The sequence below is a fragment of the Abramis brama genome (assembly GCF_963993115.1).
Source record: "Abramis brama genome assembly, chromosome: 5".
Taxonomy (NCBI): domain Eukaryota; kingdom Metazoa; phylum Chordata; class Actinopteri; order Cypriniformes; family Leuciscidae; genus Abramis; species Abramis brama.
In genome coordinates, this window is record NC_139967.1 from 32,905,064 (window position 1) to 32,916,823 (window position 11,760).

At 38.4% G+C, this 11,760-nt stretch overlaps 1 protein-coding gene across 1 annotated transcript; it reads right to left on the reverse strand.

Moving 5' to 3' along the window:
• Positions 1 to 7,518: 7,518 nt before the first annotated feature.
• Positions 7,519 to 11,550, reverse strand: LOC311083843 (myogenesis-regulating glycosidase). The gene is made up of 3 exons (XM_084115577.1): positions 11,232 to 11,550; positions 9,852 to 10,275; positions 7,519 to 9,749 (listed from the first exon to the last, which is right to left on the reverse strand). The coding sequence occupies exons 2-3, from the start codon at positions 10,130 to 10,132 to the stop codon at positions 7,976 to 7,978; spliced, it is 2,055 nt and encodes a 684-aa protein (XP_083971703.1). The 5' UTR covers positions 10,133 to 10,275; positions 11,232 to 11,550; the 3' UTR covers positions 7,519 to 7,975.
• Between the last annotated feature and the right edge of the window lie 210 nt (positions 11,551 to 11,760).

Genomic DNA, 11,760 nt, shown 5'->3' on the forward strand with positions numbered 1-11,760 from the left:
TTACTGCTTCAAAACATCACCTAGCATAGCATCTGATTAATGGACACTAAAGCAGTGGAGGAAATGGAGAAATAAGAAACGTACTCTTTTGCTCACCAAGAATGCATTTATTTAACAAAAAAAACAACATATAACTATTTTATATTTTAAAATGTAATTTATTACTGTTATGGCAAAGCTGAATTTTCAGTATCATTACTCCAGTCTTCAGTGTCACATGATCCTTCAGAAATCATTCTGATATGCTGATTTTGAATGTTGAAAATAGTTGTGCTGATTCATTTTTTGTGGAAACCATGATAAAAAAAATAAAAAAATCAGGATTCTTTAATGAATAGAAAGGCGAAAAGTAGAATTATTTTGTATAACATTACAAATGCCTTTACTGTCACTTTTGATCAATTTCATGCATTCTTGCTGAATAAATGCATTCTTCCGAGAGAAAAACCTTTACTGACACTAAACATTTGAACAATAGTGCACTGTATATCAAGTCATTTCTCCAGATCTGAAGATTATGCACACTAAATATTTCATATTTCTTCAACTTTGGGCACTGAATGTTTTATTTTAATGCAATTTTACATGTTTAAAGCCATGATAACCTAAAAAATAAATGAGTGAAATAATAAACATAAACCATTTCAATATTTGTTTGAAAAATATCAACTGTTGAACATTTTTACTAGTCTAGACAAGTTAAATACACAAGTTAGAGTATGAACTACATATAAAAGTGTGTTGTCAGGGCCAAAAGTTCCCAAAGAAGAAGGAACACACTGAGGTGCAACAATTAAGGACTGATGTGATTAAGGGGATTACCTGCACCTTACAAATTCTGATGATTGGTTTTTGTTTTGTTTTTACTTACTCTAATTTGTATTGTTTGTTATTATTACCAACAAAACAAAATAGAGTAAGTAAAAAAACAAAAGTATAACAGCCAATGGTGGAAGGCAGAACGGGATAATGGCATGCCTTCTGTCACTCAAAACCACACAATTTTAATTTTAGATGACCCATCCCATTAATAAAACTTAACATTCTTTTTGTTTTAGTTTCTCTAAAGGTAGTGGCTTATTTTTTCTGAGGGGAAGTAAAAAAAATAATAAAAAATGCATTTGTATTCAAGATACCGCACTGCACAAACAGTAGCTACTAGTATAGCATACCTCAGTTTCTCTATAAGAGATCAAGGGCATTCTCCACATCTTGACTGCAGTAAAGCTACAGATACTATACAAGCTCTCAAGCAGCAAAACAACCTGGAAAGGAAACAATAGCCATCTTTAATGAATACAGGTGATCTGACTGAGGGCCTAACTGAAAGTAAACAAAAATTCTCCAGTAGGCAACTCACAATATTCAGTCTCAGATGAATGCATTAATATCTATAGCTCTGTTCTATGCTGTGAGATTATTAGCAATTTGCAACTCAAATGTTTTATTTTAATGAACAAGGCATTATTGGTGGATTAGTGTTATCACTAACACGGTCGTAGCCCTGCAAAGGCGCAGTTGAAATGTAATAAATTCCCCCATTGGATTTAATATTAAACCTTTTAATTTTAATTATCAGATTTCTGTTGAGCAAGTAGAAAACTGGAAGCTTTTGCATCAATTTAAATTCATTTGAACTTATAGTAACTAGGAGGGGAAAGCCGTTCTGCTCCAGCGTAACAGAAAATCTCATATTTGATTCAATATTAGCAACCTGTCACTGTTAATTATTTAATTTTGTTTGAATAAAAAGCCCAGAGCTCCAGCAGTCTATTACATTTGTTTCATAAACCATGCTGCATTCCCATGGAAAAATACACACCAAGAGAAGAGAGAAAAAGAGAGACATTAGGGGTGGAGTCAGCTAGCGATTAATGATCATTTATGTGCCGAACATCCTGTGATGACCTCAGCCCCCTGCCTTTCTCACTCTTCCTTTCAGTCATCCATCCCCAACCCCAATACCAAACCAAACCTAATTCCCATTTTCCAATGGACTGACAGCCTATCAGACCTAATCATCTCAACTTTTTTCAACATGGCTGCCAAGAGACGAGATGAGAATGGAGCGGAAAGTGACCAGCCCTTTTGTTCTTCACATTGAACGGCCTCCAAACAAAAAGATGAAATGACTGAAAAAACGAGAGCACAAAGTGTGATGAATGATTTTCACAGGCACATCTGGCTTGGGCTGTGCACGGCGTGTGAGCTGTGGGAAAGACCGTTCCAGCTAATCCATGCAAAGTCACGGTGGGCGTCTGGTAGAGGCCAGGACGGCAGACACAGCTGCCTTAGTCAACAACTGGTTTCCTGGTTTTTCTTGAACCACACCTGACTCTATGCTAAGAGTGGTGAAGGACCCATAAAGACTGGCATAAAGATCTCTGCCAACTTCTGTTAACTGTCTGTTCTGTATGAGGGGGGCAGAAACAAAATACTGAGAGAGCATTCAGACAGAGCTGCTCAGTGCCAGATGTACATGATATGTGGAACCAAATGCAAAAAAATAAATAATATTTGATAAAAAAAAAGCTTTAGAGCTACAGTTAGATCTAGAACCACAGCTATTTTCCCCAAATTGGAAAAAAAATCATTGTATTTTATCAGTGTAGATACATAGGGAAGTTGATGCAACATGATCACTGTTTACATAATGAGAGGAATGGGAATATAAAACCATGAGAACACAAGGGCAAGAGTAAGACAGCCTCTAGCCTTAACCTTGCTAGAAATAGATATCATTGGGTAACATCTCTAGGGACGGACTCTACAATTTTCAAAAAATTGAAAACAAATTACATTATGGAATTCCTGACAAAAGTTGGCTGAGATTCAGTGTTGGGAAACAAGATTAGACCAGAGATTCACAAGAGACAATATGAGGCCTACCTGTCTAGGTTTCATGAAAAGAGTCTGCGTCTGGTTTTCTACAAGTGATACTGACCTTTGTATCGTTTTGACTTGACCCAATTCTGAAGATGGCCTGGAAACAACAGGCAAATTAATAGACAATCTAGGGGAAGAGTGCAATCTAGGCACAAAATGACTAAAGCATGAACTAGTCTAAACATTATGTTTACACTTTATAGCCCGAGTTTTGTGTACATTTTTTACACAAAATTTTCCTTTAGTAACAATTAGAGCATATCAGCAAATTAAATGTTTGAATATGTAACTAGTCCTACTTGACCCACTCTGAACGGGATTTGAACCTCAGTCTCCAGCGTGGGAGGCGGGCGCAATAACAAGGACGCTAAACACCGCAGCCACCAGTTGCTAGCACACCTCTTGAGGCCAGGGGAGTGAGGTTTACGCACATAGCTCTTACTGGCCTACATCTGTTATACTCACCCCCCTAAACCTCACTCCCATCCGTGTCACAGCACCAAATGTAACCTGTCCTACACGACCCTGCTCCGAGCGGGATTCAAACCAGAGTCTCCAGCGTGGGAGGCGTTAAAGATGCTGAAGCCCACAGCTGCTAACGCACCTCTTGAGGCCAGGGGAGTGAGGTTTACACTCACAGCTCTTACTGGCCTACGTCCGTTACACATAGTCAAAACATTACAGTGAACAGAAATCATGAGGCCTGCTGTTCCAGAAGCTTTTGAGTCACCATTTGTCTCCTCACATTCCTTTTCTTATAGGCTTTAGCAGAATCATTTTTTTTTCCTTTGTTTTGCACATTTGTAGTTCGCCCTTGGCAGAAAATTAGGAATCTGTAAATTAAACATCTTCACAACAGCCAACTCTTCAAAGCTGTCATTGAAATGGTGTTCAGAAGCCCAAAGTCTGTGTTCATTGGAGGCCATGCACATTACTGAGGAGGAATGCAGAGATCAACAGACCACTGTCAGCAGATGACACTGAGGGTGGGCTTTATGGATTGTTGGCTTTAGTGCTTTTTAATGCTCAGAAAGCTAATAAGTTCTGCATTAAGTTCTGTTTAGGGTCATTAACTAAAACTATAAAAATAAAAAAAATGTTGATTGATATCTGAAATCATATAAACATATTTACACTTAAACTAAACTAAAATTAGAAATGTTGCCTTGGCAAATCATTGAAATAATATTAATAAATTTAAACGGAAATAAAAATTAATTAATAATAAATAAAAAATAATAAAAATGTCAATATATTTATATTAAATATTGATATTAAATAAAAAATAACAGAATACCTTTAATTATCTGAAACGTTGTTCGCAGAATAGTCTACATATAAATTTGACACATTGTGGCAAGCATTCTGACAATTGTCTTTACAAAAGTCCTAAAATAGATTATTTAGTTGCAAAAGAGAGTGCTCTGTAATAACTAGGCCAAGCTTGTGTGCCTACATAATTGTCTCTCTTTTGCGCAGATGCAGAGAGAGAGAGAGAGAGAGAGAGAGAGAGAGAGAGAGAGAGAGGAGATGGAATCAATAACAGGATACATTTCCAGATGCTAGGGGATTCAAGGGCCACATCACACCAGACACTGTGCGCCTCAAACAAGAAAAACATCTCTTCCCTCATGTTTCTCCCTGTGTGGCAGAGCATTGTCAACAGATCAGCCCTACAACACTGACTGTGTATTTTCAGCATGGCAGCGTTTAAACTTTAAAACAACTGGCAAATCAAGTCTCTATTTGGTTTCTCTATTTGGTTTCTCCATTGTAGTATAGCAAGGCCTTGAGGTTTCATTCTTTTAAGAGAAGGAGGCCCTGGTGTAAATCTGCTCGGCTGTCCACTTATGAAAAGTGAACATGAGAAGCCTTAATCCCAATAAAACGTCCCACAGACATGACACGTCCAGTGCCAAAACAGCGTGCTTAATTAGTGGGCAAGTTCCGGTCTGACGGGCAGGGCCATGACCTTCCTAGGGGAATAATGAGCCAGGCAATGTTTGGGGCCTCGAGCTGTGGCATCCACACAGGAGCGAGGTGCTGATTGCTGCTTTAGACGTGCTAAACTGACAGATTCATGTGACCGGACAGTGAACCGTACACTTGGCACAGGCAAGCTGAAATATTTGCTGCTGTGTTGGGGTTGGTCAAATCTCTTGTTTTGTGTCCTTTTGTTTCCGCTTTGTGAAGCTAGATTAGATTGGTCAGCTTTCTCTTTGTTCTCCTGTAAGAGGGGAGCTTTTGAAAAGCACAGAGTAGGGGCCATACAATTCGAGATGTTTTATCAGCATGGGCTAAGAGAAGCATATCTACAAACATTATCTATGTAATATGTAATGGCTATGCTGTTTTAAAAGGAAATCCAGTCCTTGGTTGTCTTCACAGAGTGGAATATTTGTATTTGTTGTAAAATTATGTTGTAGAAGAAAAAGAGATTGAAAAAAGAAAATATATACAACGTTTGATAGACAACACCATATTTTGGCAAGTTGTTGGCCTACTTTTACACATGTAATCAAGCAAGTGCAGGGAGGCTTACTAAATAATTTAATGAAAACTGATTAATTATTTGATTTTGATTTTGATTATTTTATTTTTTTTACACACAAAACGAAACCACAAATAAAATAGGATAATAGAAACACACATGGGTAAAATGTTAATACATTTTAACATTTATTAACATTTTTAACTTCATCTGCCATGTGTATCCCACCTTCTCCTCCGTAAGACAGGCTACTCTCATTCAAACCTTCAAACCTAAAAATGAGTTTACACAGCATAACCTCAGCCATGACATCTTTACCTCACAAAACCACTGGGTTTGTCTCCCATGATAAAACAAAACTTACTATGATCACAAAAAAGTTATTATGCAGCTATAAACTGAAGTGGACAAATTAAAATGAATGGAGGCTCAACGGACGATTGTGTGATTATATTAGATTTTGGTGTGTTGATATATGTGGCAGAAGTGCCACCTGCTGGTAGCTAAGTTTAATTACACCCTTTTGGGCCAGTAGTCGAAAATGTGCACTGACGCTTACGGTTGCCGACCAGTTAGTAAACATAGCACAATTTTCATATGAAAACATCTGTGAGAATAAGGATATTCGAAGGAATTACAGTTCTGCCCTGTAGTAAGACATTTATGGGTATATAAAACATATAAACACATGCATAGTGAGCAACGTGATTTGGTTTATCTAGGCTAAGCTAAACAGTTTACATGTGGAATATATATATATATATATATATATAATTATGTTCACAGGTAAGTTTTGGAGAATACAAAATGCAAGCTCATGTACTAGCAGCAATAGCCTACTGCCAAGACATGATAACACTGCTGCAATACTGGCAGTTATACTGTCAGTTGTAGACTGTGTTCTTGGTCATCAGGGTTGCCAAGAAATACATTAGCCCAGACAGCATACTGTAGTCGTGGCTCGTTGGTCTAGGGGTATGATTCTCGCTTTGGGTGCGAGAGGTCCCGGGTTCAAATCCCGGACGAGCCCGATATTTTTTACTTGTTGTGTTGTGGGGTTTTTTAATGTTGTGCGCTTGCCGAAATAGCTCAGTTGGGAGAGCGTTACACTGAAGATCTGAAGGTCCCTGATTCGATCCCGGGATTCGGCAGGTTTTGAACAAGTTATTCTTGTACATTTCACAGAGCCAAGCTATCCTCCTAAAGAACATGGTAAGAGAGTAGGTTAGCACTCTATATTGTGATTCTTGCTTGCTTGTGGCAAGAACATTTATGGAAACCTTTTTTTTGTGCTGATGAAATCTAAAGAAGCTCTAGCATGGGATCCCTCTGACAGTTCCAAACAGTTTTGAGTAAAAATGGCTTTAGGATCAAACCCTCTTCTGGCTGTCCACCTTTATGTTCAAGAGAGAGTGACTTATATTTCTGAGCCTGATGGATATCTCTTACCTCTTACAAGGTTCCATGGTGTAATGGTTAGCACTCTGGACTCTGAATCCAGCGATCCGAGTTCAAATCTCGGTGGGACCTTCTCTTGTGCTTTTGCACCATGTGAGCAGGACCCAATCTTAAGAACGTTTTAAAAAACAACCACCCTCAAAAGCTTGTTTATGGATTATATTTGTACTGTAACAAGCCCAGACTGTATAATTAGAATAGGGTGTATAAATGTAAAAGCCTCAATTGGAGAATGCGGGCATCGATCCCGCTACCTCTCGCATGCTAAGCGAGCGCTCTACCATCTGAGCTAATTCCCCTTGTATCCTCTATGCTAATTCAACAAACAAACAAACAAACAAACAAACAAACAAACAAACAAACAAACAAACAAACAAACAAACAAACAAACAAACAAACAAACAAACAAACAAACAAACAAACAAACACCATATATTAAAACTTTTTTTAGCTTTTCCTTGTTTATCATTTATTTCCAATGAATCAAACTTGATCAAACAAGTCTTAATTGGTTTGTGAATCAGTTTGAATTATTTGTTAAGTTTCCTGCACGCACTGAACCGTTTGAAGCGGTTTCTCACTCGGAGTCGTACTAGGAAATTTAAGGACATCAAGAGTGTTGGATGAAGTGGCTGTGGACCTACAGTCAATTGAAAGCAAATCGGCAAACGATCCTATTGTTTGTCAGCGATGAAGATCTTTATTAGTTGAACAACTGCATATGTGGTCTGTGAACGACTCCACATGTATAGCTACATTTGATTTAATTTCATACAGGTAATTCATTTTACAACCAAACAGATTATTACACCAAGTACATGATACTATTCCACTACTAAAAAAAGTATGACTTTACCAGTTTTATGGACATATACCTTAATTTATACATTAAATAAGCTACCATTGTTCAAAGAGTATGAAATAAACACCCGCTAACCCGCAATTTGTGGTATTTTTTCTTGAGCATTATGTAATATCAGCATACAGATAAAGTACCACATAAACCTTGTTGATCCTATTATCATAAAAAACAATTATTTAAATGTCACGTGATTGTACAAATAATTTACAGTATGGGTAGATATCAGTATTCAGCACTCTTGGGGATTTTTTGGGGGTCCATCCCCTATCCACTTACAATTATCCTGACCACACAAAGTAAGCAACCTCATCCAAATCCACTGGGTAATCAGTAAGGTATATGGGACCTTTGTCAAAATACTCTCCCTTGTAACTTCTCCATCTGCCTGCAGGAAGATATATATCTCTTTCTTGCTTGCCTGGTTCAAGTACAGGAGCCACCAAAAGGTCATCTCCTATAAGGAACTGAGAGTCAATTTTGTAAGCTGCTTCATCATCTGTTGCAATCCACCAAAGAGGGCGAATAATGGGATCCCCAGTGTACAGCACTTCCCCAGCAAGCTCCAGAACCCGAGGGGCTACAAGAGACTTATGGAGAGCAATGAACTTATTGGCGATTTTCACCACCTCATCATCATAGTGCCATGGTGGAAGTGAGAACTGCATGGCTGGCATGAAAGCTGAGAGCTCTAGCCAACGGATGTACAGCTCACGATCTGGAAGTCCAGTGAGGTTTGAATGTGCATTTCCACCTATTATGTCTGGTAGAACAAACTGGTAGCCTAGAATGCTGATAGTAAGTACAGTAGGGATTATAGATTTGAGGCCTAAGGTGTATCCCCATTGAGAGTCACGGTCAATAATTCTGAAGAAGCAGGAGATGTTTTGAGATTGATAGCCCGACCGCAGCTCTGCGCGGTCATTGAACGGTATTGCCATCTCAGTGTAGCGGCGGGTAAAAGTACTGGGATCCTGCAAAGGAACAAAGGTACTGAACTGCTGGGGTAAGTAACTTGTTTCTCCTGCATCAAACATGAAAGATGCCACTCCATACTTGTTCTTGAGGGTGCGGAGATTCAAGGCATACCAGTCCCGAGCTTCTGGATTTGTGAAATCCAAAATTCCAGCTATACCATTCCACCAACGCACCAAAGCGGGAAGCTGGCTATCAGGCACTCTTACAAACAGACCTCGCTCTACTCCAACACCAAAATTGACAGAATTATAGTTGACAAATGGATGAGTCCACAGAGTAACCTGGAAGCCATCTTCCCTTAGTTTTTGAAACATGGCTGAAGCATTGGGGAACTTGATTGGATCTAACTCAAAATCCCCGTAGCCACTAGTAAATCTATCGTACAGCTCCAGGTGACTGCAGTTGAAGCCATTTTTTTGTATGTCAGATGCATATTTTAAAATAAATTCTTGGTTGACTTCTTCTAGAGCTCTTGTAGACCACATCGGTTGACTGAAGACAACTTCTGAGGGAATCTTATTGGGCTTGTTGAAATATCGCCGTACCATGTACTTGTGTATAGAGGTGACGTCAAGGCCGACACATACTCGATAGCTGAGTGTCACATGATGGGGTTTACCAGGGTCTGGCCTATAAGGGCTGTCATCGTATCGAGCTTGGAACCACAGAGTTCTGTTTGTTTCATCCCAGCCAAGATGAAAAGGAACAGAATTGTTAATTTTTATGGCTGTAGCATTGGAAGAAAGCCAGTAGCGCTCTAAGATACCACCAAACGCCTGGTGATTGTAACGGATATCACCTGTAATGAAAGGTTTGGGTGTTTGCTGTCCTTTTAAAACTATTGGCCAATGCTGCGACCAAGTCTCCGCGCCACCGTACCAATGTGATCCACTGCAGGACATGACATGCTCCACCAACCGATGCTCCTCTAGCTCGTCCCAGCGCACACGATAGCACTCAACTGTGTCTTTAGGCTTTACTGTTTCTATGAAGAAATTTATATTCCCTGCATTTGATTTGTCACAGGTGAGAATCTGTCCCTCTTTCGAACACGAGTCCAGATCAAGGGTTCCAGACCTAAAATGGACAAAGAAAAACACTGTGATTCATAATCATAATTAATCAAATATATAAGTAATCATAAATACAAGCATAAACAACAACATTTAAAAAAAATACCTGAATGCCATTTTGAAAATGACAACACCAGCTTGGTTTCGGATGACAAAACCATCTTTGTTAAGGTCTAACCGTTCAGTCGTCAGACGGCTGGCCTTTTGAAGAGAAGCGTAGTAGTAGCACCATGCTACCATGGCAGCAATAACCAGTATGACTCCGAGCGCACTTGCTGTTATCACCGAGCGGCTTGGTCTGCTAACTCTATTCCGCCTAGGTGTCGAGTAATGGCTCATGGCGCCAATGCCAATATCTCCAACAGTTGCTGATACAATCTGGTACATCTTTACAACACTTTTGTGCACACAGCCTTCAGTAAAATGTTTCTAACTCATGAGCAGAAAGCAGACTGTTTTAGGTGTGCTGCACATGGGCTGCACATGGTTGAAGCAGCAGCTGGCCAGGACAACTTGAAAATTTGCCATGCCTAGACATATTGAGACAATTTTAAAGGAATAATATGAAAATATGCAGTTCTTCTTTTCATGCAAAAATACAATGTTTGAAAGTGATATAGTAGTATAGGGAATATAATGCAATTTATCATGCCTCTTTATGGTTTAACCGAAAATTAAGATTCTGTCATCATTTACTCATTCCTCAAGTCGTTCCAAATATGTTTGTCTTTCTTCCTTCTATAATACGTAAAAGATTCTGAGAAATGTCTTATTGTCTTTTTGTCCAATGGAAGTCAATGTAACAAAAATGTGGTTACAATATTCTTCAAAATATCAATATTCTTCAGCTTCAATTTTATTCTGCAGAAGAAAAAAAAGTCATTCAGGCTTGGAATGACATGAGAGTGAGTAAATGATGAAGGAATTTTCCTTTTTGGGTGAACTATCCCTTGTAGACATGATAAACTGCATGGGGAAATCCACAATTCTCAACATCTGTGAGACACAAAAGCAGATTTAAGCTGTTGTTTTTACTCTACAGCAGCTGAATAGTCCTCTAGGCATGTATTGAACATAGTTGCCAATACAGGGTTGTGATGTCCAGTAACAGGCACACTCTATATGGATTTGATGGACATTTGCAACCGAATAAAAGTCTCTGCTGTAATTTAAACAATTGTATTTACAATTTCAATGTTGTGTAATTGTGGGAATTAGCTACTAGTTGCTTAGCACCAATCACAGAAAAAAAAGATTTCAACACTTAACAAGTGCTCTCTGACACATCACTTGACAAATTAAAGTAGCCTACAGTAACACTGCTGCTAGATAACTATAGTGATTAAGTGTCTTGCACATGATAGTATTTCACTTTCATTCTACAGTTTTTGAGGTATTCACTTGAGAGAGCACACAGATTTATTTGTATGTTATTATGACCTTAAATAAATCTACATTAAGCAATATATTTTCACAAGTTACTTACATTTTGCGTCCAGATGAGATAATTCGGAAGGAAATAGGCCTGCTACAATACAAAACAATGAATAAGTGAATATTTTACTTCCACTCAACAATTAGCCTACTCGCCTTGATGACGTCTGAGGATTCACGAACATCTTCTGAAACGGGTTAGCCTACACAACGACTACGAAATTAAACTTTTCAGAAACATCATAAAAGTGTTTTAAGAAATAACCTTAATCTGATAACGACATTAGGACTACACGTCGGTCAAAATGCTCTTGCTGAACGTTCATGAATGCAAAAGCAAGTTCGACCTGTTTTTGTGAATCATGGGTAATGTAGTATTGTGAGATGTGTAAGTCTTTTATTTGATGATTACACAAAACTACGGAAAGCAAACACGAAATCTCTGTATATAGGTCAGAAAAAATATTTAGTAGCATTGTTTATAACTGTATTTTCCCAGAATCTGGTTAGTATTGGTTCAACCAGGTTTTATGTTTTCCATAACACACATATTCCACTAGATGGCGGTGAATAATAAGAGG

Excerpts from the sequence above, each read along its gene's own strand:
- LOC311083843 (XM_084115577.1), bottom strand. The coding sequence starts at position 10,132 with ATGTACCAGATTGTATCAGCAACTGTTGGAGATATTGGCATTGGCGCC. Across the intron at positions 9,750-9,851 it reads ATTTTCAAAATGGCATTCAG|GTCTGGAACCCTTGATCTGG; the intron begins GTATTTTTTTTA and ends TGTCCATTTTAG.